Source organism: Thrips palmi, unplaced genomic scaffold (assembly GCF_012932325.1).
Source record: "Thrips palmi isolate BJ-2018 unplaced genomic scaffold, TpBJ-2018v1 HiC_scaffold_10, whole genome shotgun sequence".
Lineage (NCBI taxonomy): Eukaryota > Metazoa > Arthropoda > Insecta > Thysanoptera > Thripidae > Thrips > Thrips palmi.
In genome coordinates, this window is record NW_023144621.1 from 7,991,855 (window position 1) to 8,019,679 (window position 27,825).

The 27,825-nt window shown below is 57.9% G+C and overlaps 3 protein-coding genes across 3 annotated transcripts; 2 read left to right on the plus strand and 1 right to left on the minus strand.

The window, feature by feature from the left end:
* Positions 1-9: 9 nt before the first annotated feature.
* On the plus strand, positions 10-2,450 carry LOC117650372 (extensin-like). The gene is made up of 9 exons (XM_034393756.1): positions 10-305; positions 416-536; positions 610-679; positions 774-1,184; positions 1,251-1,502; positions 1,583-1,759; positions 1,871-1,987; positions 2,066-2,213; positions 2,295-2,450. The coding sequence occupies exons 1-8, from the start codon at positions 254-256 to the stop codon at positions 2,111-2,113; spliced, it is 1,248 nt and encodes a 415-aa protein (XP_034249647.1). The 5' UTR covers positions 10-253; the 3' UTR covers positions 2,114-2,213; positions 2,295-2,450.
* A 3,062-nt stretch (positions 2,451-5,512) lies between these two features.
* On the plus strand, positions 5,513-8,887 carry LOC117649027 (synaptic vesicle glycoprotein 2A-like). Its single transcript, XM_034391393.1, has 10 exons — positions 5,513-5,804; positions 5,941-6,128; positions 6,196-6,357; positions 6,435-6,597; positions 6,672-7,247; positions 7,331-7,469; positions 7,609-7,753; positions 7,837-7,996; positions 8,071-8,198; positions 8,693-8,887. The coding sequence occupies exons 2-10, from the start codon at positions 6,056-6,058 to the stop codon at positions 8,842-8,844; spliced, it is 1,698 nt and encodes a 565-aa protein (XP_034247284.1). The 5' UTR covers positions 5,513-5,804; positions 5,941-6,055; the 3' UTR covers positions 8,845-8,887.
* LOC117649015 (myosin heavy chain 95F) lies at positions 8,888-27,683 on the minus strand. Its single transcript, XM_034391385.1, has 23 exons — positions 27,446-27,683; positions 14,885-15,069; positions 14,703-14,776; positions 14,489-14,618; positions 14,248-14,412; positions 14,063-14,166; positions 13,811-13,969; positions 13,578-13,727; positions 13,217-13,476; positions 12,981-13,138; positions 12,727-12,891; positions 12,414-12,637; positions 12,139-12,339; positions 11,826-12,050; positions 11,530-11,737; positions 11,199-11,440; positions 10,889-11,109; positions 10,712-10,802; positions 10,488-10,627; positions 10,247-10,364; positions 10,054-10,171; positions 9,720-9,971; positions 8,888-9,641 (listed from the first exon to the last, which is right to left on the minus strand). The coding sequence occupies exons 2-23, from the start codon at positions 15,066-15,068 to the stop codon at positions 9,490-9,492; spliced, it is 3,741 nt and encodes a 1,246-aa protein (XP_034247276.1). The 5' UTR covers position 15,069; positions 27,446-27,683; the 3' UTR covers positions 8,888-9,489.
* Positions 27,684-27,825: the final 142 nt, after the last annotated feature.

Sequence of the window (27,825 nt, forward strand, 5' to 3'; positions counted from 1 at the left end):
CCATGATCACATGCCAAAATAGATTCGCGCGGGAAAGTGGTGAGGTTGGCAGCTTTGACAGCTTTTCATTTCCGCCGTTTTCGAAGACGAAAGGTGACGGTTACGGGCGGCTGAAGTAGTGCTGAAAGAACAGGTCCTTTGTGTGTGATCGGACGGGACTCGTGCTTAATCTGAGTAAGTTCTAGTGCGCTTGGAACACGGAACCACGGAAATTTATTGTACTCTCCAAGATTCCCGTTGCATTTCGATAAAAATGTACAGCAACTCTTACAACTATCCTCCGGACAGCGGGAGCTCTCAACCCGGTGAGTAGGCTGGGCATGGCTCAGGACGCCATCTTGAGGCCCTTTAGATTTTGAAGTCGGCTTGGACGTTGGAAATCAGTTTCTTGATTCCAAGTTGGCGCGTGTTTCAGGCCGCGGTAAAGTCGGGGGTGCTGGCCATACGGGCGGTAATGAAAACCAGTTCGCCGGCTCAGTGTACGGCCATGGCTCGTCCCAGAATCCAGCGGGGCAGACCTACTACCCTCAACAGGAGTATGTAAACTGGCTCCACGTGTCCTTGTCTTCCTGACGACTTTGCTCTTTAATTTGTTTCGTTTTTCCCTAGGATGTCGCGGCGGCCTCTGCAAACCATGCAAGTTCAGAATAGCCAGCAGATGAGGCCACAGCATCAGATGGTGAGTTCTGCACGCAGGGGCGGGCCTCAACGCAACCCTCTTCTGGCCGCCAGCGAGCTAACTTGTTTCGTTTTTGTTGTTTTTCTTGCCGCAGTACCACGGCCCCTCCCAGCCGCTAATGTACTCCTCCCAGCCCATGGACATGTACACCCCTCATGACTTCGAGCGCCCCCACGGCTTCGGCCGAGGCTACAGCGAGCCCACGGACTTTCCTCCGAGCCAGCCGTACCGCCAGCCCGGCCAGCTCGGCCAGCAGGGATTCGGGGACGTGGACATGAGGTTTCCAGGCCCGGCCGCGCGCCGCTTCCAAGGGCACGAGCTGCAGGCCTACCCCCAGGCTTGCCCCCAGGCTTGCCCCCAGGACCCCCCGATGCTCAGCAGGCCTCTCTACCCGGTCGGCGACATGCCGGTCGCAGGAGCAGGGTACGCAGGAGTCCCAGCAGCCGACAGGATGTACTGCGACACCCCCCCGTCCGGCTACTCTGGCTTCACGCCATCGCAGACGGTGCGTAGGCTTCTTAGTCAAGGTAGGTCCAGGCACCTTTCGAGTTTCTATGTACATCTCTTTTAGTCGGTTCGTCCCCAGAGCACACCGATCACGGCCAGCGGCGCCGCCCCGGCGACCAACTCGATGTGCACCTCCACATCGACGGGCCGCGGCTACCCCCGCGCCTCGGAGACCGCCAGCACGGCCAACCCCCAGCCGCCCCAGCAGGCGCCGCGACAGCCGGGCCAGCAGCGCCAGCAGCGCCACGTGGCCGCCGAGGTGGTGCCGGCGGTGCCAGTGTGGACGCGGCCCACGCCGAAGGTGGTGAAGGACGAGGTCAGGAACTGCCCCACTGCTGCCGTGGCATCCAGGTTCCAACCCCGCGGGGACTCATCTTGTATTTCTTTGGCCTGCAGCCCAACGCGCCTCGCGGCGGCCCTGGGGGCAGCAGAGTAGTGCCTCTTGCCTCGGTGGTGAAGGCCTCCACCCTGAGCCAGCCCGCGGCCGCTTCGCAGTCGCCGCAGTCCAGCAGCAGCAGACCCATGCCGTCCTCGGCGGCCGACAAGCCTCGCCAGCCTCGCCAGTCCGGAAGGGTAAGCACCGACGTCTGTCGCCTCTCTCTCTCTCTCTACCCCTACGCGGGAACCGATAAGATAGCAATGTCAGTCCAGTCGCTTCACTGTTCGCTGTTTCTGCTATTTCAGGCCACTCCCAACATCGACCTTGGAGTCCGGATCATCACGGGCACCGTGGAGAACATCCTGGACTGGGGCCGCAAGCTGAGCGAAGAGGCCGCCCCAACATCCTGTTCGAGATCGTGGGTGCGTGGCCGTTCCTCCCTTCCCTCGTCCTTTTCTGGTCGTGCCTTGACGGTTGTGTTTTTCTGTCTGGCTTTGCAGGCTCGCTGGACTCGGTGGCGCGCGGCCAGTGGTACAGCTCTCAGATGATCTGCCTCCGGGGCTTGGACAACAGAGCCGCCACTGTCTCGTCCGTCTTTTGGGAGATCGACCGGCCGCTCTCGCCGCCGCCCGTGGGGTCCGTTGTCGTGTAAGTGCACTTGCTGGTTAAGGGTGGCTGGGCCGTCACTGTTCGGAGCCGGGTGGACAACTCAAGGCGATCGTGTTGCAGGTGCGACTGCCTCGTGGGGCCCAAACTCACCCAGAGGCAGAAGCTCGAGATGGTGCCGTCGAAGCGCTTGCCCAGGATGCAGGTGCTCAAGATGCGCGCCATCAGCGCCGGCCAGGTGGCGCACTACCGGCGCATCGCGTACGTCAGCAGCCACGCCGTGTCCCAGGGCGCGCTCGCGGCCCCCGCCGCCCCCGCAGACGAGCAGGCGCGCCCCGCCACCCCGGCGCCCCTCAAGCAGACCCTCATCAGCTCGTACTCGTCGAGCAAGGCGGCGCGCCCCTAGACTCGCTGTCCATGTCCATGGCGTCGAGGCCGTGGCTATAAATGGCCTCGGCACCTGCAGGCCGCCAAGTCGCCGCCTATTCCACTCCACGCCAATCGTTGGTCCAATGGCGAGGGCCAATGGCGAGGGCGCACGACGGTTGTCGCCCAGTCTCCCAATTGACTGACTGTCGGACTCGTGCGGCCGAGGCACTTTCCATCGGTACTCCTTCCTCTGTGATGCTCGCTGTGCTCCATCAACTCCAGCTGAGCTCGCTCGTGCATGAGTACAGCCTCTGCTTGGGGAAGGGTTGGGGCCTCGCCCATCCGCACTGGTGACACTTGATTTTGGCGCGTTGTTCAATTCTAGTCATCTAGCTTCAATCTGTTAAGTTTATATTTTTATCAGGTGACTTTTGTTGTTATGACTATTAAACAAGATCCATGCACATTTTTTTTTCGAAGTCATGTTCTTGTTTTAACTTTGATTTATTCTTTCATTGTTAAAGAAAATATTTAATTTTGTTTCTTATTTTGTGTAACGTTCAATTGTTACGACACTAATGAAATTTACTTGTGAACAAATCAACTCCAGTTCACTTAAGTCTTGTGGTCACAATCTTTATCTATGTAAGTAATTTTGTAAAAAGTTAAATTAATTGTTAACTGTTGCACACAAATGAAATTTACCTTGTGCATTTTTATCGAGTTGAGTCATTAAATCTAGTCTCGATTGATTGTCAAGAAAATATGTTTAATTCATTTGTTAACTGTCAAATTGCTAACAAAAATAAAATTTAGGAATATGTGTTTCACCGTTTTGTAACATGACTAATCGTCAACTGTTTCTCAGAAATGGAATTTACTTGTGAATAAATCAACTCAAATCACTCAATTCAGTTGCTTGCCAACGACCCACCCTCCTCTGCAAGGTGCCGATCGAGGCCTTCATTCCGATTCCAGTGTTGGTCAGCCAGTGGCAGTGCGAGCCGACACGCAGCATGTCGCGAACGCGGCGAACGCGTGCCCCGGCCGCGACAAACCACGACAGGCCGCGAGGCTCCTCATGCGAAGTGACATTGCCAATTGGTGCGTGGAGCCGCATGGTCCATGGGCATTCGCATCCTGTCCGTCAAAGCGCCAACTTGCCCTGTCCAAGCGGTCCAAGGCGGCGGCACGCGGCGGCAGGTTCAAAAGCATCGTCGCAATCGCGCCACTCAAATCAAGAGCACAACAATTTACCGAGCCTTCACGCTCCACGCTGTGCCAGCGACGGGGGAATGCCCCATGGGGAGAAAGTCATTTTGGACGAATGATGACTTTCTGCTGCCCCCGAGGGCACGTCCAAAAAGTGGCCAATTTTGGCTCTTCACTTGATAACTGTGACGCATGTCGTGAAAACCTGCTACCGCTACTATCACCAACCTAAGTATACAGACGACAGGCAGACGTCTTTCGCAACCCCGCGGCCGCGGCGTGGAAACGTCCAGAGTTTCCTCGCCGGGGAAGTCCACGGCGCTACATCCTCTCCAGCCCCCCATTCCCCAACCCCACCCCCCACCGTCGGACTAGAGTGTCTTCCTTCCCAAATCGCTCCGACTTGTCGATCGAGTCTGTCAGAGTTTGCAGGGTGCGCCATGCGGTGTTTGAACCCCGGGCAAGAACACTTCCGGCCCGCTGGGTTGAAAACAAGTGACTCAGGCAGGGCGTCCTCATCTGCGATTGTCTGTCTTGCCTGGCGTACATCAAGCATCGTGAGCATCCAGCCCGGGGCCCGGGGCCCACGTCGTCAACAGGCACCCTTCGTTTGCTTTGCCGCTTTGCCACCGACTCTCCGCAGAATCCGTGGAACTATCTCTATCTCCATCTCTCTCGACCGTAACCGAGTTACCGAGTCGGTGTGCCGAATAAACACGCGTCCCTCTGCTTCAGCCTTCACGTGTGGTGGCCGCGTCGTGTGCGATAGCATGATGCAAAGTCGAGGGCGCCTTACAATGTCACGCCAGTAGTGGAGCAGGCTGCCCGTCTCTCTCGCACCCTACGGAACGCTCCAGGAGAGCGAGGGAGACGGAGCGACGACAGTGACGTGCATCCGCCTGCAGCGTGGAGGGCGAGGGCGCCGAGTGCGGCCGGCCGGGCCGCCAGGCCGCCAGGACCAAGTTTGGCGACCCCGAAAAGGTCCACGATAAAGCAGATCCCAGCCCGCCACGCGTTTCGCCCGCCGCTACGCGCTACGCGCCGCGGACGCTGTTTTCGAGGCCACCGTGTTTATCAAACACGAAGCGCGACAATGTCCGCGTGACAATGTTGTCGTCGCCGTCGTCACCATCCTGAGCTTTGGAATCGGAATCATCGTCATCCCCTTTCACGCGGTGGCTAGTTTAATTCACCGGGGGGGGGGGGCTTAATTACAGGGGTTGCCTAGCCAGCTCGTCGCTCATCAGCGCAAGGGGGAGTTACAACTCAACCCAACACCTCCCCCTGGTTCCCATTAGCTTCCGCGGATCCCAACCGCTCGCCGCGCGCAGCATTCGCGGTCAAACGGTATACACGCGTCTACAAGGCTGGGCAGGCTGGCCCCGACCCGCCGATGCACTGTGACCACGCTGGCGATCACATGCAGCCACTGAAACAATCAGAGCATAAACGACCCTAAACGACCCTCAGGGACTTCTGACTTGAAGGGAGACGCACGCACACTCACTCACTCACTATACACACTTACACACGCGTACCCATCAAATAAATGTGACATCAGCCTCCGCTCCTCTCTAGCGCGCTGGCGTGCGCTGGCGCCGGCAGCCAGGCCGCGGGATTGCTACTGTAAGACCAAGCCTACCTTGCCCCCTCCCCTCCCTTTCACCATCACGGGTGCCTATAAGGGCGGCGTCGCGGCGCCCGGCGTCCAGTTGCCATCTGCCGGCTGCCACTCGCAGACGTCTGCACAGCCCCTAGCCCAGCGCGCCCCGCCCCGCCCCGCCCCGCTCCACCACACCCCACCCCGCCCCGCCGTGCCGGTCCCGGTCGACATCGAGTGGCAGCTCAGGAAGGACGTTTCGCCGAGGGGTGCCGAGTGGTCTGAATGGTCCGGGCCGGCCCGTCTCCATGGCCCCGTGCGCGCCGTGCGTCGTGACGCTATGATAAGTGCCACCTGCTGCTGCTGCAACAGCTGCCTCCGCGTCCTCTTCGCAGTGGTCTGGCCCCACCGCGACCGCGACTGCATCTGAAGAGACAAACCGCATCGCCGAGGTTGGTGTGTTCGGATCGAGGGGTCCAGGGGTGGTTTGGTGGTTGAGACAGGCGCTGTCTAGCAGCCGATTCAAAGCACAATCCTACCCTCCATTTCGACAACCGAGGACTGAAAGATTTTATTCCATCTGTACAGGATCTTCTGCGCTTCTTAGTCAACCTGCACCCCGAGCCAGGATCTACGTCTTTGGCCTCCCAACACTTCTGAAGAAGTTCATCGAAGCCTTCCAGCGGCCCCGTGCCCTTCCAAGATGAAGGTCACCACCGCCACGGTCCGCGGCAAGATGGACGGCGCCAGGTTCTCGACGGCGATCGACGCTGCCGGTACGTTGCCGCCGTATGGTGGATGGAACTTGAACGAACAGTGGAAGCCCTAACGGCGTCATTGCAGGGCACGGCAAGTTCCAGTACGTGGCCTTCCTCACAGCTGGCCTCATCTACTTCACGTCGGGCATGCAGAGCGGCATCAACGCCTACATCCTGCCTTCTGTCAAGTGCGACTACCAGCTCAGCGACTCGCAGATGGGCGTGCTCAACGCGCTCTTCCTCGGAGGTAGAGTACATCCTGGAGCAGGTAAACGCGGTGCTGGAGGTGCCGGTCTACATCGATGCCTTGTTGTCCCGTTGCAGGCGGCGGCCTGTCGGCCCACCTCTGGGGCGCCCTCAGCGACTCGTACGGCCGGCGGCCCGTCCTGGCGGGCGCCTTGCTCATCGATGCCGTCTGCGTGTCCGCCTCCACCCTCGCGCCCAACTTCACCGTGTTCGCGGTGCTGCGCCTCTTTAGCGGCATGCTGTAGGTCCACGAACAACAGCAATAACAAACACTCACGCGGCCTGTGTGACGCTACTCCCGATTCCCACCCGCAGGAACATGGCCCCCGCCGGGCTCGCCTTCCTGTACCTCGGCGAGTTCGTCTGCGACCGGAGGCGGACTGCGTTCTCGCAGGCCATGGGCACCATGTGGATCGCGTCCTGGATCATCCTGCCCGCGCTGGCCTGGGTGGTGATCCCGCTGCCGTGGGCCGTGGACTTCCTGGGCGTGCGCCTGCAGTCTTGGCGCGCCTTCCTGGCCCTGCTGCTCGTGCCCACCCTCACCGCCGCAGGGCTCGCCCTCTACATGCCCGAGACCCCCAAGTTCCTCCAGGCGGCCGGTCGAGAGGAGGACGCGCTCAAAGTGTACCGCCGCATCTACGCCACAAACACGGGCGAGAGCGCCGACGGCTACCCCGTGAAGCGGCTGCACCTTCCCAGCTCGGCCAGGGCCGAGGCCAGGGCCGAGGCCAGGGCCAACGCGGTGGAGGCCTCCAGCCACGCACACGCGCACGGCAAGGACGTGCTGCACATCCTCGCGCGCACGCTCAAGCTGTCCGCGGAGCTGTTCAAGCCGCCCGTGCTGTACCGCACCGCCCTCTGCTGCACCATCTACTTCTGCAGCATGTTCGTGTGAGTAGCCGGAAATGCGGGTGCCGCCCCTGACTCTAACTCGAGAGTCGCCCTGCTTTGACGGACCACCTGTCGGCCTGCAGGTTGTATGGGTTCGGCTACTGGCTCCCGGAGCTGCTGAACCGCTTCGAGCTCCACGCCAACGCCCACCCCGGCGAAAGCGAGTACGTCTGCGCGGTCCTCAGCGCGGCCCATAACTCCAGCAGCCCCGTGCCCGTGCTGGTGAGTCAGGCCAGGTCCACTCGCTGCCACGCGCCAGACCGAACCGCGGTTTCGCCGCTGTCTCTCTCGTGCCCTTCTGGTATGCCCCTTAAACCACGGACCGGAATAGCTGTGCTTGACGCCATGTCGCGTACCCCAGGTGGACGGCGCCACGAGCTGCGGCGACGCGACGGTGGTGGACCCCTCGGCCTTCCTCAACACGGCCATCATCAACAGTGCCTCCATGACGGTCAACCTCCTGTCCACGCTCACCACGGGCTACATCGGGCGCCGCACCCTGTCCGGTAGGCAAAGCCAGGCAAAGCGGACCGCTGGAGGGTAAGGTTGGGGAGTGAGGGACTGAGGGACGCCGTGCTTGTCGTTGCAGCCGGGTGCAACCTGCTGTCCGGGGCGGTGGGCTTCGGCCTGCTGTACGCGTCCTCCACCCTCGAGGTGGTCGCCGTGGCCATCTTCTTCAACGCACTGGCCGAGACGGGCTGCATCGGCATCAACGGCATGATCGTGGACATCTTCCCAGCCCGCGCCAGGTTGGTGTGCCTCTGGTATCGCGTTGTGTTTATGGAAGATGAGCAACGCGCTGACGGCGTACTGGTGGTTACAGTGGCGTGGGCGTGGCGAGCGTCATGCTGTCCGGACGGCTAGGCGGCTCCATGGGCAACCTCGCCATGGGGTACCTGTTGGAGCAATCCTGCGAGCTACCCCTGATGCTTCTGTTCAGCATGGCCATCGGTAAGGAAGAAACTAGGGCAAAATCCCCCTGAGCAGGGACGCGTTTGCCGCCTTTCCCGTTCGCAGCCCCGAAGCGCCTGGCAGGTAGGCCACCGAGCAGGCACGCAACGCACCGCAGTGGAGACGGTGGCCTACCTTGCCCCCGCGAAGAAAAACACATTTTTCAATTGGCTCTCCCGGTGTGATTCGCATGCGACAACACTCGAACATCCCACTTCCCTATTGGTCTCCTAGGTCACTCTGGTCGAGAGTGCATAGCCGTCAACCCCGGTGTTTCTTGCGCACGGCTCGTAGACCGCGGCGCCTGGCAGGTAGGCCGCCAAGCCGTCCCGCAGCACACCGCTGTGCAGACGGTGGCCTTCCTCCCTCGTAAGGCGTTGAGGCCTTCCGTCACAGTACTGTGCGGCCAAGAGTCCCAATTTTCCTAGCAGGTGCTGGAATTGCTAATTTCATTGGATGTTGCATTCCAAAGTTCTGCTGTCCGCGTGTTCCAGTGTGTGGCGCAATCTGCTGCTTCGCGCACGGTCGTTACGAGGAGGACGACAAGGAGGAGGGGCCCACGCCTACCAAGGAGGACGTCGAGATCGCCGCCAGGGAAGCGGCGGCCGCCACCCCACAGCCATTACCAACAGTGTGCAAAGAATAAAAGTGAACAATAAAGTCACCAGGAAGGAAATTTTGCAACTGTGCTTCGTTCCAATCATTTATTAACAATAACAAAGTGCACAAATTATCTCAAAATAAATCACTCCAGCATTGCAAATTAGCTACAGCACAAATGATACCTCAAAACTATACAAAATACAGCCTTATTAAAATTCAGGCAAATGGGAATGTTGAATGTTCAATGGAATAGTGTTCACAAAATAGTTTTGATTCTTAATAGTGTGTCTGCATAATGTACATGGAATGAATGAATCAAGTCTTAACTTTCAAGATTTTGGAATTGATCATAACAAGAGGTAACTTGCAAAGCTCGATTAATCAACAAATATTCATATTACATTACACAATTAATTAAAAATGTAAAATTGTCATTCACATCAATAAACAATGGATTTTAATAAGTGAGATATCTCATGTCTCAGATTTAACAACAATTATTATTTATTTGTAATTAAAACAGTAGTACTCTTTTTTTTAAAGGGACAAGTGCTTCAAGTAAAACACACGACAGGAGTTCTGCAGTTGCACAGCACAATAGTACAGAGTATATAAACTTAACACTGCATAACACTAGTTGTTTTAAACTTGAAGACATCACAGATGCTAGACAACAATAGCTCATTTTCTACTTATTTGGCCTTGCCATTCGCATAAATGGCTTTCCACCATGTTTCTCCCATTCCTTTTCAAATTCATGTTCCAAAATTTCCGCGCCTCGTTTTCTTGTCAAACCTGTTTCTTCAAGGCTCAACTCGCACATCTGCATGTCATCTTGTCCTGAGGGCAAAATTATTAACCAATATAAACAACCGAAACTATAAAATACAGAAAATCTGGTGGTATTGTCACATTTACCTGCAGTGAGTAGTATCGCCGGTTTGTCAGGGTGCAACTCCATTTGGCGGGAAACAAATTGGCCATCAAAGTGGGCATACCACCAGCCCCTCCTCCCCTCCGAAAGGCCAGTTCCAACTTCAGTGTGACCGTTGCTCTGATTAAGTTCTCCGTTTTGATTGGATGTGGGACGGACAAATTGGATTCGGAAATAGCGCTGGGAGCTAGTGGGGACTACAGGGGCTTTCACTTGAGAACGTGGAGCCCGTGCAGCTGGAAAAAGAGAAATGAATATTGTTAATTTGAATTTCAAACTTAATTAAAAAATGGAATCATACATAATAAATAATTTTACCTGCATCCATAACTGATCGTGGAGCACGCTCATTTTCTTCCATTGTAGTCCGCCGTCTGTTCTTTGCCTTCCATGCATGATACACCTTTAGTCGCCGATGGAACTCGACACGGCATGCCTGATTGAGAAGAACCCCCAAAAAATAAGACAAAAGAATACTAAGCTAAGAAAAATTAATTGGAACTGAACATACCTCTAACAAATCAATATCACAGGAAGTGTTGATAGTGTCCCTTAATTCTGAATACTTCCACTTAGACAGATCAAATTTATTCTTCTCTGCTCCATCCAAAGTTCGGGTGCTTTCAGACCTGGAATATACAAATGAATTAGCTTCTCCTCCCATTCATAAAACAAATCTTGCACAGTCTCCATTTTGAAAACGTCAAGGAACTAATTCTAATATAGTTTTAAGCACGAAAGTGAATAGATACCTTCGCAATGGTGGGGAAACATCCTCCAGCTGACCATTGGTTTCCTGAGCCAGCCGTAGAGCCAATTCATGATCTCTACGCTCTTGTTCCATTTGATCTCTAAATCGAGCGTCTGCCATTGCCTCTTGCTCCAACTGAGCCTGCAAATTGGAATTGGCAATAAGTACACATATGACGGAGCAATAATAATTTTGGTGCAAAGAATGATGACGAATCTGGCAAACCTGAAGAGCAGCTGCAGTCTTTTTATCTTCCTCTTCTTGTCTTCGCCTCTGCTCTTCTTCAACCTTGCGTCTGGCTTCCATTTCCTGCTTTCTACAACATCAAAATAAAACGTTATTAAAAAAATATTTAAAAATGTGATTAAAACTATGCAGCATGTTACCCTCAACATTCTTTACCGTTTGCGGTCCTCCTCCATGGCTTTTTGAGCTGCTTCTTCTGCAGCCTTACGTCTTTTCTCCTCTTCCATTTCTTGTTGAATCCTTCGGAGTCTTTCCTGCTCTTCAGCACTCTTTTGTTGTTCTAGTTTGGATTGGAGAGCACCCATTTGTGCATTGGATTTATTCATTAATTGTGTGTAAAGACTATCAATCTCGCCACTACTTATCCGAGGATTGGTCTGGTGAGAAACAAAGGAGGAATCAACACCATGTCAATAATCAGAATCTCAAAGCTAATTTGGTACTATTGAAAATAATCTCCACTTACTTTGATTTTTCTTATAGCTGACGTCATGTCCTCATGCAGAGCCTTTACTTGAGCCTCACTTGATTCACGATCTTTTCTAAGCTGCTTCATAATTTCCTCCATACGACTTAACCTGGACTGCAAGCTGTTGATCTTCATTATTCCACGGTACCTTGGGCGATGACGCTTCTTGGCCAAATACATACGAATGTTCTTCTGAATGGTCACATGACATTCTCGGCGGTATAGGATTTTGTTTTTCACTGCAAAATAAATTATAATAAAAGTAAGTTAACTTCTAATGCTTTACTGTTTTAGACAAAAATAATAACTTTTAACAGAAGATACATACATTTGATAACTGAAAGAGCACACCATTGGGCTTTCTTCCAGTGTGAAATCAACAACCACTTTTTAACCTTCTGTATCATTGCAGCAAGATTTTCAGGCTCTGACCTCATAATAGCATCAACTTCAGCAAATTTGCCTGGACGGAAGAATACTTTTGTGATGCCAAACCGATAATCATTTTCATTCATGCCCAAGGCCCTGAACAGTGCCTGTAAAGATAAAAATTCCAAATAGAACATGGACATAATTTCATTTGGTTTTTCAACTTGACAGGAAAGTTCCAATCCTGATGCCAACCTTGCAGAACAACCTCGGATCCAAACGAGCCAACTCTGGAGGCAAGGCGCCTCGATACATGTTGTAGAGCTCACTGAAGGGAGCACGAGAGGGGAAGCCTTGCTGCATAAGTTGCAAAACACTAGTCATTCCTGAGCACTGTAATTGGGATAGAATTGATCCTCCTTCAAAGTCATGTGCCACCATGCGATGGTTTGGCTTGATGCACCTTACAAAGTTCGTGCCCTGAAAAAATTATTTTTTTCATTAAACAGACCTGCTGTTTTCAAGAAAATAACAACTGAGGTATCCGAAAGTAGAATAAATTACTTACAGTGCTGCCCAGTTTGTCCATAAGTTCTCCAAGTTGTTGCTTAAACTTATTACCAACACTGATAAATGTAAGTTTACCCTTTTGTGTTGCTGGGACAGCAGAATTTGCAAACAAGTTTTGAAGGAAGGGGTTTTTGCTCTCCTGAACCAGGCCTTCTAGTGATGCATGCAAAGCATCATTATTCTTTTCTATGAAGTGAGCCTGAAACATTTATTTGATTAGCATGATTGAACGTTTAAAAAATTCACAGAGTATTAGAATGAAACAGAGCTTACAGTTTGGTAGCAAACTGCTCCAGCAAAGTGTCGAATGAGGAAACCCTCGTCATCTCTTATTTCTCTATGTGCTTTCAATCGAGAAGCACGAGGCAACCCTATTCTGAAATGGCTGCTCCACTGACGGTGCACTTCAGTGGTGAAATGATCAGCAGCACTCTTTGGAAGTTTTGATTCTTCATCAAGTAAACTCAAGATTCCAACTTTACTTGCTTCTATCAGATCTGAAAAGGAAAAGAAAATACATATTGATATAAAACATTAATTGGGGCACAAAATTTCATTCAACTTATTAAAAATTACAAAACATCACCTATGCAATCCTGGTTATCAACAAATTCGATTTTTTTCACTTGCAATCCCTCTCTTTGGTACAGATTTTGTTCCTCCTTGAGAATGCGCTCATTGAAAAATTGTTGAAGCTTTTCATTGCAATAGTTTATACAAAATTGTTCAAAACTATTTACAGTAAAATACTCTAAAAAGAGAACAAGAAAAACAAAGACCATTTAGAGATATTAACATTAGTAACAAGAAGTAAATATTAGAACAAGTTAAAATATTTACCAAAGCCTGCAATATCGAGAACACCGATGTAGTAACTCGACGCTTTGAAGGGAATGCTCTTGTTGATACGCTGAACAATATAGTCAAAGAGCTTGCTGTATATAGCCTTCGCAAGAGCATCCCGGGCACTATTTGCTTCATATATCTTAAGCTGGACCCTAAATCACAATCATTTCAGACATGAGGCAAGTTTGTAAAATTTATGACACAATAAACTATAGGAACAAGAAACTTACATAATGACCGTGCCCTTGAGACCACCGCGGTTCGTCATCAACACTTTGGAAACCAACGCCTGCCGGAGTTCCTCTGGGTCAACACCCATGAGACTGGCAGCTGTTGAGAGAGACTTCTCAGAGCTGCCTGCGACTTGACATCCTCCCTTTGTATCCTCAGGGTTGTCTTCAAAGGAAACATTTCCAAGATGAAGAACTGATGCCACCATAGCATAGATGTCTAGTCTTTCATCCTCAGTAATGCCAAGTCGTACTAGAGCCTTTTTTAGGGGGAGAAGCAAAGCAATACAAAATAAGAATATTGAAGATAATTTTTTATCAGTCATAGTTAAATTGGGAATGTATGTGCTTCAACTCTTACTTGATCCATCGAATGAAAATCATTGATGTCATCCAAAAGTGGATCATGAAGTGACCCATTCTTGGCATGGGCATTGCTCTTCTGGTTTGCAGAGAGACTTTTTTCTGTAGAAGATGATGTAAAGTACTGGGTGCAACCATGCTTCAGGTACTAGAGATAGGAAAACAATCAGTTAAAATAAGTACAACATTAATGACAAAGGAATAATACTGAATCTATGCCATTAGACCCACATGATAATCATCTGGCTTTGTGATATCAAACTTCTTACGAAGTGACTCGGGAGCACCAGCACACAATTGGTAAAAAACGTGGTAGTTTCTCTCCTCTGGTGACTGTCCACAAATTCTTGACTTTTCAAGAAGGTAATGAGAAATGAAGCCACCCACAACCTGCACAGTAAAGTAAATATTTGTATTAGAATTACGAAACCAAATTATCATATTGAAGAAATAGATTAGAATGGTGATGCATATCATATTTACCTGACACTTGGAGTCAAAATGAACTTCCATAAACTTTCCAAATCTACTGCTGTTGTTGTTACGGGTCGTCTTGGCATTTCCAAATGCTTCCAGAACTGGATTAGCTGCAATTAAAAGAAGAAGATAGGATAAATATTTTTGAATAAGATGAGAACTTACAGAGGGTGAGATTAATTGTTTATTACCATCTAGAATACGTTGCTCAATGGGGCCAGCAGACGAGCCCCATAGGTCACACAGGTACCTTAACAGATATTTAGTGGATTCTGTCTTTCCCGCCCCAGACTCTCCAGACACAATGATCGACTGAGATTGTTTCAAGACTTTCATGTCCCGAAAGGACTTGTCAGCTAAGTTCAGAACAGGTAACAATGGTTAGAGAATAAAAGATAGACTGCCTAACAGACAAAAATTTTCAATTTTTACCTATAGCAAAAACATGAGGTGGCATCACTCCCAAACTCTTGCCCTGATAAGTCTTAATTGTTGCACTGGAATATAAGTTTTTGATTTCAAAGTAGGGGTTCACAGCAATTAAAATATTTGCAACGTATGTCTGAAAAAAATAATTAAGAGGCTGTTAGTAAATATTTTAAATTATTTACAAATCCCATTCCAAGAGGAGATTCATCTCACTCACATATATCTTGTCTTTCTTGTATCGCATTCGGATGTTATTAAGAAGGGTTGCTTCATTAAGGTGCATGAGGGAACCTAAATAAAAAATAATAGAGATCAAGTTAAACAGTACACTTGTAGAAAATTTTCAAATTGTGTATTTCTACTGTGGCCATAATAAACTGTTGCAAAGGAATGACTCACAGTTGTCGTCCACATCCTTGCTGTCGTACACCTCGGCGGGATACACCCGGTCCAGCGTGGCCGTCACCTTGGCCTTCTTCCTGTCGAGGGGCTCCACCGTCACCTCGTCCAGGCCGAGGTCCACCACCGTGCCCTCCACGAAGCCCTCCACCGCGTCCGGGATCCAGACGCGCTGCCGCTCCATCCTGGAGTGAGACAAACAAACCACATTAATTCAAGAAGATTTTTTTCTTCCTTTTCATTCAGACGGGGCAGCCACGGCATGGCATGGAGCGCTGCCGCCGTCGCGGAGCACGGGTACGGAGCAGACTTGACCCCGGCCAGCCCGGCCCGGCGGCCCTCCGAGCCCCCTCTTCCCTCTCCGTCACACACAGTGCACACTGTCAGTGCACACGGTGCGCAGACAACCATCTCACCAAAGGGCAGGCCGCGTTGCCCTTTCCCCTTTTCCCATTTCCCCGCCGCCCCGTTCTTGTCCTCCCGAGGCCCTTCGGCCCTCCGGCGGCCCAACCCACCCTTGGGCCTTGGGGCTTGGCACCACGCTTTCGGCCGCAGCCGTTACTTCGAGTGGAGTGCTTCAGTGCTTCGAGACGAGTGCCGCCAATCTTTCCTTCCAGTGGCGGGGGTGGGGGCGTCGAGGTGCCGCGCGCACCCTGGCCGTGCCGCGTGCGCAGCGTACTCGCTGCAAAGGTTCGCGCCTACTCCGCAGTCCGCAGCCCGCCACACTTTCTGCACCGTCTTGCTCCGGCATCACGGCGGCACGCGCCCGGGCCCCGCCCCGCGCCCCCAAGCGTGACAGCGATGAGGTAACGCCGACGCCAACGCGCCACGACGCAGCAAAGCGAAGCAAAGCGAAGCCAAGCCAAGCAAAGCGCGGCAGCGCGGCCCGGACACAGTGTCCGCCAACGTCATCGCCGTCACTGCCGTCAACGAGTCCCTGCAGTTTGATTCCGAGCAGAGACCTCGACGCGCTCTCTCTCGCACCCCTAGTGCGCACCTAATCCCCTCGCCCCACGAGTGCAAGAGAAACAGAGCGATTCGGCATCTAGCTTGCCGCCGGCCGAGACGCGAGATGTGCGGCGGCGACGCGTCCGCCCTCCGCAGCCCTGGACGCCGGTCGCCATTTCCTCAGGAGAAGTGCTCTACAGTGTAGTGCGCCGGAAGGACGGAAGGACCGGAAGTGCAGAGCGAGACAGCAGACTGCCCTGGCTGCCCCGAGGGCTGCCCGGACCCAGACAGCGCGGCCTGCGTCAATAATTAGGAGGCCGGGCACCGGGACCAACCGGGACTGCTGCTTGCGTCACAGTCCGCCGTCGAGGCAGCCGAGGCCCTGGTCCTGGAGGTCCTGGTGGTGGTCCAGTTGTCCGGCCCTCAGCCCAGCAGCAACCAACGGTCCCGAGCGAAGGGAAGGGAACGAAGGGAATGGCGAATAAATAGCTTTGCAATGCGGCCGCGTGCAACGCCATAGGCCTCGCAGCCCTGCAAGCGCAGACAATGGAAGAAAGCCCACCGCCTCCCCGCTCCGCCCCGCCCCCTCCACGCCGGTCACGCCCTGACTGCGCCACGCCGAGCCACGCCACGCCGCCTGACGCAACAGACATTAGCGGAAATCTAGAGCAGCCCCGCGGACACGCGGACAGGCCCGCCAAAGCGCGAAAACCTCGCGTGGCCGAGGCCGGCCAGAGCTTCACCAGGAAGAGGCAGGCGGCAACACAACGAAAACAAGTCGGCCGGGGGTCGCGTCGGGTTGGGACGGACAGGGCTGGGCCATACCTGGTGGCCGAGGCCGAGGCCACGCGCCGCCAGCGGACTGTCTCTCTCTCTCTCTCTCGCGTTCACGGGGCGGGGCCGGGCGGGGCGGCCTGTGGCCTGTATCGGTGCGAGAGAGACGGAACGAGGGGCGACCTCCCGCGGTGTGCCCACGCCCAACCCCTGGGCTGGCCGCGAGCTGGCCGACATGATGGCCGAAGCCAAAGGGCGGCCGGCTGGGCGTGGCCGAGGCAAAGCACGGCGTGGCGTGGCGGCTCCCAGGCAATCAGTGCCCTAATGGGCCGTGCCGCCGTGCCACGGCCAAGCGCGGCCAGACAGGTGTGGCCGCGAGCAGCCCGCCTTTTCGGCCGTTTTCGGCAGTGTTTACGAGTGCTGCCAATACTGCACTTGCCAGTGCCGGCGCGTGACCCACCCTTCCCAGCGCCCCTCGCGCCCTTTCGCACACAAAGCAGAGTAGGGCAGTGCAGGGCAGTGCCTCATGACCCATTTCCGCCGAGGAGGGCCGAACCCGAACCCCGAGCCGGCCCAGCCCTTCTTCTTCAGCCCTCCTGTCCCGTGCCGCGTCGTCGCGTCGCCGAGCCAAGGGTGGTTTGCCGCTCTGCCTCTCTGACGGGACGCCCCGAGAGGGCGACAGAGACAGCACCCTTCTGCATCGCTCGATAGGGCAACTCTGCGGGCGTCGCACCTTCACCTCCGCCGACCAAGAAAGAGTCCGCCTGCTACGGCGTGTCGCAAGACGCAAAAGGCACCGCCACTTTTTCCGATCATCTTTCTGTCGCCCGCAGCAGTCTGGCCGCGGCCGTGGCTTGGCGGTGCTTCGCGCTTCGCGGACAGTGTGCTGGACACGCCCCTTCGGACGTCGTCAGCACGCCAACACGCCTAGGCCAGGCCGAGAATAGTTTTCGTCGCTCTGTCTCTCTCGCACCTATACGGGGCGCCCCTTGAGTGCGAGAGAGACAGAGCGACGGAATCAGTCCGCAGTGCCACAGCCAGCGCCAGTGGCAGGGAAAGCAGGGATGCGCCCGGCAACTCTAATTGCGAGCGTCGACCGCCGCGGCACAGCCAGTCAGCAGACTGATTCCGAGAGTCGTCGCTCTGCCTCTATCGCACCTAGAGGGGACGCCCCATGAGTGCGAGAGAGACAGAGCGACGAAAACGACTCTCGGAATCAGTCTGCTGGCCGCGCTGGCCGCTCGAGCCGCACGACCCGGACGCTCAGCCTGTCCGGAGACGAGGCGACGAGGCTGCAGGCGGCCAAGCACGCCATGTTCTTCGCCACGCTTTTTCCAAGCAAGGCGCCGACCAGACCACCGTAAGCCAGGCGGACATCCCAGAGGACGACGAGCTCCTACGCTTGGCCGTTTTTGCTGGCCGCTGTACATGCTTCTCAGGGAGCCCCGCGTCGGAGCGACGTCGCCGTGGTGCACGGCACCGTGCCCGTCGAACCCCTCGCCGCCAGGCGCACACAGCGCATTGCTGGGCCGTGCTGTGCGCCGCAGAGGGGTCGACGCTCGGCAGGGAAACCAGGTCGCCGTCGTGCCCCGTCCCCAGGATGGCGTGGCGTGGCCGGGCCGCGCTGTCTCCAACTGTCGTCGTGCGTGGACGGCTCGCCTTACGAAAACAATCGAAGCGACTGGAAAGGAGCCCGGCTGTGGGCAGTGCCCGCAGTGCCGTTCGAGCTGCGAGCGCCCGCCAATGGCAACCCATGGCAGCCCATGGCGCCGCGGCACTGCAGTGCAGACTGCGGGAAGGACAACAGACGGTCTCCGCGACCCGCGACTGCGAATGCACAGGACGGCCTACCCTCTCGCGGCGCGTTGTTTCGGCATTTAAACAGCGCGGCGTGGACCGCGGCCAAACGCGCCGGCTTATCAGCTGATAGAGGTCGCGGCGCGGCGTGGCGACAGGTGTTCCACCGGCTGTTCCTGCTCCACCAACCTCCGCCGCCTTGGCAGTGTGCACGGTGTGCACTGCCGACACGCACGCAGCCACGACTCGCCGTGACGTCAGCGCACGCGGCGCACGCTTGCACGCGTCGACGTGCACCCCGTGTGGCTGCAGCGGCAGTGCGCGTGCGGCACGGCAAGCACCAGTCCGTGGCGGCTGAGGCTTCCTAGAACGCCCCGCCGGAGAGCAAGCGCTTCCGCGGCCGGCTGCGGCACGCCCCGCGTGTGCGAGAGAGACAGAGCGACGAAAGCACAGAGCGCGCTCTCGCGACGACGCGAACGCAACCGAGCTCGAGTCCCTGCGCAAAGTCCCACCGGGCCGCTGGGCCACGCCGCGGGGCCCGGCCGCCTAGCAGACTGATTCCGAGAGTCGGTCTCGTCGCTGTCTCTCTCGCACCTAAACGGGACGCGCTATGAGTGCGAGAGAGACAGAGAGACGAAAACGACTCTCGGAATCAGTCTGCAGCTCGATGCCTGATTCACGACGCGACGGCGACGGCCCGGTGCAAGCTTCCTCCCCCTCCCTTTCCCCCTTGCGCCTATCTGCGCCGGGACACTGCTACGCGGTGTGCTGTACAACCAGCCCGGGCCAGAGCGGAGAGCGGACAAAAGCGGGCAGGATAGGCTGAGGAACAGGGATTATTTCGAGAGCGTTCTTCGCGAAGCGACATTGCGCGCGACCGCAAGGGGAAAACGATGATAGCGTCAACACTTCAACAAGTGTTCCATCAAATCGAAATGCAAATCTATGCGTCTTTACTTTCAGTTGCAAGCTATTCACAGGCACATAGTACTCGTTCAGCATGTTCAGTCAGCAAGAGAAAGATGAGGCGAGGACTGCGCCCTGGCGGCAGCACTGACACAGACCAAGCGCCTGCAGCTTGCGGGGTAGGCAACCACCCTCCTACAGCGCACAGGAGCGGTCGGGCTGCCTACCTCGCAGGCTGCCTCTGGGTCTCCGCACAGACGCGCAGGCCAGGCGGCACACTGGCGTACACTGTCGCTTCCGATTTCTGCTCCTTACTTTTTTCGGAAACCGTCCGAGCGCAGCAGCGTCCGTCTTTCATCAACATGCCCTACATGGCCAGGGCGGCCGGGCGGCGGGGCACGCCGCGGGAACACCGCCGCCACTGTTCCGCGCGGCCAAGGGCCTCATCTGCTCGCCGCGGCTCGCCGGCCCTATGCTTCGCAATGCAGTCCTGCGGAGGAGAAGGGAGGGGGACGCGACTCTCGGATTGGACTCGGCTCGGCAGGGCTTTATGGCTCGCCTCATCTGTACCGGGCTGTTCACAGCGGCGGGTACGACGGGCACGCCGGGCACCGTGGAGCTGGCCGGCCCGGCCGGGCACGAGTTGCGGTACAGTGCCCCGCCGCCTGCCGCCCTGCCCGAGGCCCTGCCCCACGACGAGCTGCGCTAGGCCGCGCTAGGCCGGGCCGCAGCGCCAAGCACTAGGCCCTGCCCTAGCGGCCCTACGGCTGTCTCGTCAGGGCCTATCTTGGCCGGCGGGCAACCGGTTTGCAGTGCGCGACGGGGAGGGGAGGGGGCACTGCCCGCGAGATTATCTGCACCAGCGAGATGACCGCCAGGACGAGGGCCGCCGTCGCCACCGCGACCCGCAGCGCCCCGGTTCGGACGCCCCTTTCCCCGCGGCCCTCGGCGGCGCGGTTGAAAATTAGAGAACCACCGCACCGCTCCGCCGCGCGGCGTCTGCACCGCAGGCTGGCGCATACCGCGACGGCGGAGTGCTACTTGTCGACGGCGTCCTGGAGCGCGGCCGCGGCGACGGCGGGGGCGTCGTCCAAGTCGTCCACACCCACGGCGCTGGGCGCTTAGTTGCCGCCTGGCGCTGCTGCGTTCCCAGGACCCCGGTTGCGCTGCAGCAGTGCAACTCGTGACTCGTGTGAACCCCGCGGTGCTTCCAGCGAGGCTTCCAGCGAGGCTTCCAGGCTCCAGGCACTCTAATCCACTTGCGAGAGCAACGGCACTCGTTAGCCGCAGAGCGCCCCTTGCGGCGCCATCGCCTCGCAGCGCGCCAGCACGACGACGGCGTGAGCCACCGCCGGCACGCGGGACGCCGAGGAACGCCGTGCAGTCCGTTAAGTTGGCGGCGACATCGCCATGCACGCGCGTCCTGGCGACAAAGCTGGTCGATCTTTTCGACGGTGCAGCGTGGGCAAGCCGGAGCGGGCAAGTCGCGGGCAAGCTTCCGCCGACCAGGCCAGTCACGAACCACTAGCTTGGTCAGCCACCCCGGCCAGGCACGCCGGGAACTGGCCGGGAAGGACGCGGACGGAGTGCGCGATGCAAGGATATCCTTACTGCCGGCAATGCGAAGACAATCAGCAGGCACGCCGCAGCCTTGACCAGAACCGCTCCAGGGGACCATCTCGGCGAGGGACTGTTGGGAATCTCTCCAGGGGGGCCTCCAGAACACGAGGGACCTCTGGAGGATGACCTATCGAGAGGTGACCGCGAGAACTTTTCAAGACAACTTTTCAGAGGGACTTTTCCAGGACGCCTCGGTGTGACTGACCTTCTGGAGGACTTGCTCCAAACCAAACACCGAAAAAGAATCCCCCGATCTCAATTTTTTCAGGGTTCCTTCGCCGCGAAGTGCAGCAGCAACGTCCCCCACAATAACTCCCACCGCACCGCGGCCTCCCGCTCTCGCCTCATCGCGGCGAGGCCCCGCCGGCACCCGAGCGGAAAAATGACTTTGGCACCCCGTCCGTTTTATTTCCTTTCATTTCCTACGAAACGCGGCGTGCGGCGTGCGAGACAAGGCGCTTTACTACCTCACTTTCCCAGAGGAATCCCACTCGGCGTGCAGCGCCCGGCAGCGCAGCAATGGCTCAGTTAGCACGCGCCTATGTCCGCCTATTACCGCTTGGCTGGCCGGCCGGCTGCCTGCACGGAGAGGGCAGCGCGCGCACACGCTAACTCGCCGCGCCCCGCCCCGCCCCGATCCGCTGATGGTAGATTCCTCGGCAAAAGGCCCAGAAGGACGCGACAACGACCGATTCTCCGGCCAGCCTCCCACGCACCTCGGACCGCGGCAGCGCGGCCATGGCGGCGGCGGCCCAAACCAAAACAAACCCGAACGACGACGACAAACAATGGAAGCTGGACAGTGCGAGAGGACGAGAGCCATGCAGCCGGAAACCAAATTGGTCACGGCCGTCTCCACCGTCACGTCCTGCGCCAGCTGCGCCAGTCATCCCGAGGCAAAAGCAAAACGCCCGAAAGCAGAAATAGGAAGTAGGCTCCTTGCGTTAGACTTCGGCTGCAAGAGGCAGTGCAGAGTGCAGGCACGGCCAGGCCGCACGTGTGCCGCGAGTGCATTTAACTGTACAACGAGCTGGCGCACTGGCGGAGCAAAAGGACAGGCTGGCCGCGATGCAGCGCCGCTGCAGCGCTGCATCCGTGCCGTGGCCAAGCGCAGCAGCGCGGCGAGGATAGCGGTCCGCTTGGCCTCGCGCTGGCTGCGCGCTGCGCGGCTCGGCTCCGCGCGGTGCCTCGAAGTGGTCCGCCGGCCAGCATCCCCCTCCCTCCCCCCTCGCCCTGCCGGTCCACTTGTGATGGGCCGGCCACGAGGGGCCTAGGGGGCCGCGGACGCCCCGATCCCGGTAAAGCACGACTTGCCGCGCAGACTCGTTCCGAACAGTGCTTTTGTGGCTGGGCGAGCGAGAGGCACGGCGACGAAGCACTGTACGGATCGCTGTGAGCTGTCTCGCGACGGGAGGGAACATTCAGTCTGGGGCAGTACTACTGCAGCAAGCCAGCAGGGCCCCGAGCGCAGGTAGGCAGGCCCGCCGGGCCCGCCACGCCGTCAACCTTTCGGTCCAGGCAGGCACCCCGGTCCGGTCCCGGTAGCGTGTTTCCGGAGAGGCCCTACTTCCGGCACAAAAGTCACCACCGGCGGCGCGGCGGTACAGTGGTACAGTCGCAGCCAAAATGTGCCGCGGGGGTCGAGCGCGGCGCGGGGTCAGACGGCGGAGGGCCGCCGACACGTGACTGCACATGAGCGGCGCGACACGCTGCCTGCACAGAGCAGGTGGCTGCCGCACCGTCACTCCGAGCGTGAGCACTGTACCGACGGCACCAACTGTACCCGGCAACCCGCGGCAACCCAGCGCGGCGGCGCGGTGGAGCGCGGCGGCCAGGGGCAGGCAGGAGTCACCGAGTCACCAGCAGCGTCGCGGCCCCCACGGGGTGACTCTCGATGCCTGCGGTAAGATCGAGAGTCGATTTTGTCGTTTGTCGCTCTCTCACTCCTTGCCGGGAAGCCCCACGAATGCGAGAGGGACAGAGGCGTTTGCCTCAGGTCACTGGGCACTGCTTTTCGACTTACAGCTTGTGGACTCCGGGCCCCGGCGGGCCCAGCGTTTCGCGTCGCGTCGCCGACAGAGGCATCACAGCGCATCGCGGGCCTCGCGGACCAAGGCTTCATTAGGACTGAGCCGTCGAAACGAGGAGAGGAGCGAGGCGCGGCGGCGCGGCCAATTGGACGCACTGCAGGGTCGCTGTCTCTGTCGCACTCATGGGCGTCGGAGTGACCTACACTGTCTTTGTCTTTCGGAATAGCTCAGCTGTACGTCTCGGACCGCCAAACCGTCGCCATGGAAACGGGCACCGCCAACGACGCCGGCACCGTCCAGAACGAGTTTCGCGCCAGTTTTCGCTCACGTCGCGCCCAGGCTAGCAGTCCCAGCAGGCCGCCGTGCCTCCCCCGCGTCGCGACGCCTCGTTCAGGGCGTCGGGTCGGACGGTCGCCCCCGCCCCGCCCCGCCCCGCACCAAGGTTGGATGCGTCACATCCGCTGCGAGGGACGCCCGCCCGCCGCAACGCGCAACGCCACGGCGCGCCACGGCACGGGGGAACGCGGGGTTGGCGGCCGCTGCAATTCGAAAAGCCCATGGAAGTCGTGTTCGTGATCCCATACTTCCCGAGAAAGCAAAAATCGACGCGCGCGCAACTGTGGAGTTGAGGCTGAACCTTCAATAAACACCTGAAATGATAGTGGCGGAGGCGCCCGAAACCGCCAGTCTGCCGCCCCTCCGCCCCGCCACGCCCCGCGGCCCTCATCATCGGCGCAGGCAATGGGACCGCGGCGGCGAGGTGCGCCACAACGCCGACCGCCGACACCTCGACGACGGCCTGCTTAGCTACGCCGAGCTACGCCCAGGTACGCCGCTGGCCGCGCCGCCACTGGGTGCCGACAAAACATTGCGGCGAGGGCGGCGAAGTGGCACGGCGTGGCGGCGCGTAGTGCGGGCATCGCGACGACACGGCGGGGCGGACGGACGGGACGGACGACCGCAACCAGAGCGCGGCTCCGCGGCAACGTCAGAGGTGCCCCTAAACGGGGTCCTCCAGCGGCGGCTCCTGGAAGGCGCCCAGGACATTGCGATGACGGCGCACGCCATGCCTCCAGGACTCAGCTCGCTCGCTCTCCGCCACCAAGACCCCCACCTGGGCCGTAGCCTTTCGGGAGCCCCCTGTACCTCATGACTCCATCCGAACGCGCGCTATCTGCGAAAGGCTTATCTCGCCGCGGCCCCCGAGTCCTTGCAGTCATGCCGGTCCTTGTACTCTCACTGGCGCGCGTCACGCCGAACCGTCCCGGCGAGTTGATTGGCCCTTTATACACGCCGCGGGGCGCGGTGGGCGCGGTGGGCTCGCCGTGAGGGTGCGAGAGAGACAGGGCGACGAAGCACTGAGGAATGGCCCCGCTGGCGATGCCGTGGGTCTTCAAGCCCTTCGCCCTCGGCCCTTGCCCCGCCCTTCGTGGCACACTGAGGGAACTAAGGGTGGACGGACGCGAGGCGCGAGGCCAAGCAAGTGCCTCCTGCACCGCCCTGGCGCCCTGCCCTAGTCCTGCCCTAGTCCTGGCTCCAATCCGCAGAGCCCTCGCGGCCCTCGCCTCACCGCCACAGCCCTCGTGTCGCTACGCTGCCAGACGTTTGACTGGTGCTCGGGCTCGGTGACAGCGCGCAGCGCGCGGCTACAGGGGCGTAACCTGCCTACAGCGCTTCGTCGCTCCGTCTCTCTTCCACCCCTACGGGACGCCGGACGCCTCGTGAGTGCCAGAGAGAAACAGCGACAAAACCGCTGCAAGGAATTGTTGCGGGTGTAACAAGGACATGACACGGCATGACACCGTAAAGACGCACGATTGACGGACACCCACTCGGAACCAAAAACCCGCAAGCCGTCGGTCGGGACAAAGAGACCCACTTGACGTCGCGATTCCAAGGAAACGCCTCGACGCGAGTACACCGCACACTTCGTCACTTATCTGCTGAAAAGGCCCCTCCCTCCCGCCCGCCCCGCCCCGCCGCCTCCTTCACCTCAGATAACGCGACTCTACAAATGAAGCAGAACAGGAATAGTAACGAGAACGCGAGTTGTAATGACGGGAATCAACGGCTCCAAATTTGAGAACGTTGGCGGGGCGCAATTAGAAGTGGACCGAACTTCTTGCCCTCCTTTCCATGAGTCTCCGCCATCGTCTGGAATCTCGACCGCAGGGAGCAGCCAGCATCCAGCATTGGCATTACCGCTCCGGCCGTCCGCGCCCCGCCGCCACGCCCCGCCGCCACGCCCACACGCACCGGCCGCACCACGTGCACGCCCGGCCCATTCACCCCGTCTCTCTCGCGCGCATGGGGCGCTCCGGGTGGGTGCGAGAGAGAGGCAGAGCCACGAAACACGCCGTGCGGAATAGCTCGGCAGGGGCACATCCACATCGGCGACGTGCGGCCGCGAGTGGAGTGGGCCGCTGCCACGCTGCCGCGCTGCCCACGCCGCCGTGGGGCCTAGAGCCACAGTCGCGGCCAGCCAGCCAGCGCCAGCCAGCGCCAGCCAGCCTCACTCATCTCCGGCGGAAGACAAGCACAGCGCCGCGGTGCCGCGGTCCAGCGACAGGTGGCGTGGCGGCCACTTCGCCCAAACGCGGCAGCGTATGTAGAGCACGCCAGCGTCACACCGCCATCTTGACCGCTGCGGGCTGTCGCTGTCTCTCTCGTACCTACTCAAAGCGAAACGGGACGCGCTACGAGTGCGAGAGAGACAGAGCGACCAGAGCACTAAAGGCATCGGACCATCGGCCCGCAGGACGTCGTCGGTCGGATGCTGCTTTACGCGTGTTCCAGGATTCCACTGCAAAACAGATGCCCGATGCGGCGGGACGGGTCGCGGCGTCGCGGCGCATCTACCGGTTCTCTGGTTCTCGTTGAGGGGTGAAGCGGGTGGAGGGGAGGGCAGGACACGCCGGGACAGACAACGGGCAGGAGGGCCGGTAAGGCTGTGTCGGGCCGAGTGCGAGTAGCCAAGCCAGCCAGCCAGCCAAGCCAGCCGGTACAGTGTAGTCACGCTCCAGCAACGCGCACCGCACCGCGCGCCGCACCGTCCGGAAGTACCCTTCCGTCTCTCTCCCTCTCTCCCCCGGTGGCGTAGCACGGCCTGCACGGCGTGCTGCGTCTGCGGCGGGCGGGGCGGGGCGGCCAGGCGCCATGCAGGTGCAATCGCCGTCGGCGTCGTCAGCGGCCAAACTGCATGCGATGCACTCCCACGGGGAGTCGCTCTGTCTCTCTCGCACTCATATGGCCGTCCGTATGGGTGCGAGAGAGTCAGGGTGACGATGACACCCTTCAGTCTGCAGTCTGCATGCAGACGCCGAGAACGTGGATGAGACGCCTGTCGACGAGGTTCCGCTAAGAAACCTGCTGCAAACCAAGAGGCGCTGCGCGCTTTGCGGGACCAGTGGCGTAGCCCCGGCACCGCGGCCGCCCACCACCGTCCCTCCGGCTGCGCTGGCTGCGCTCCACCACAAAAAGAGACCGGCAGCTAGCCACTGCAAGGCAATTAAGCGGCCGCTTCGACACGCCAGAAATTAGTTCGTTTCACACCCGCCGTGCCCCGCCCCGCGCAGGGCCATTCCGGACAGTGGTTTCATCGCCGTGCTCGAGCGAGAGAGACAGAGCGATGAAGCCACTGTTTGTGCGAGAGAGACAGTGATGGAACCACTGTTCGCCGGGGAGCCGTCATCGCCCCGGTGAGTGCGATCATTGGGATCCGTCCACATTTCAAGTTCAAGGGGTCGCGAAGTCCAGCCGGATACGACAAGTTGCGTACAGGACAGGCAAGGGCATAACTGATTAAGAAAAACAACGAAGTCTGACCTGACAGTGTCCTCCTCCCCTCCCCTCTCTTGCCCCGCAATTAAAACCTCACAAGCTTAAGGAGACAGTAACTGCCTCGAGGAACATGACAGTTTGAAAGCCGAGTTGGCGGTAGCCAAGCAAGCTGGTGGACAAAGATTGTGGCGTCACCTGATTGCAAGGCACATGCAAGCCCGGTACGCAACCAGCGTCGATCGGGACCATCATTTTGTCCTCTGCAGGGACATGCATGTAAAGTACTGCTTAATTTGGTATCTGTGTTAATTTATTTATTTTACAAAATCCAGAAATCCTCCCTTTCATTACTTAAAGGAGCTTAAGACATTCGCCGCCACCAGAAATCCACACGGCCCAGGGAAATCCCATGGGCTGAGATCGAATTGGCTCACCATATTCAAATTTGAACCCAACACATTTCCCGCCTACCAGGCTGGCCCCGGCGTTTCATGACTCCAGACCCACACCCAGCGAAACCGACAATCAGGGGGACACACTTAAGAAAGGAGCGAACATCCCTTCGTGACATCTTCCCGAGACAAGCACACTCAACCGACAAGTCGTCCTCTGCAGGACCTCTGTTGGTTGTCCTGAATGACAGGTAGGTCGGCCCGCCCGCCAACCCTAGCCTCTATCTGCTCCCACAAACTCCCACCTGACCCACCTGTTCGTTGATTGCAGTCAGGGGAGGAATCCGGTGGGATGTGGAGACATCCAACTCAGCCTAGATCCGCCGAAACAACAGTGCGATAAACAAATTCAACGAAAACACTCGCGGCTGTCTGCACCGCGTCCGCGCTCGCTCCGATGAGCTCGGCTCGGCTCCAGCGGTGACGTTCACTCGGCTCGGACTCGGCTCGGCGCCGAAGCCAACAGCCAACTGACTTCGGTCTTCGCGACTCCCGACTCCCGCTTCGCGCCACTCCCGCCGCGGTGGAGCGGTGGAGGTGGCAGTAGCAAGATGGCCGCCCATGCAGCCGCGTGGGACCTTGCGCGAGACTAGGCAGGCTACACGGCTGGAAGATATGAAACACTTGTCGGTTC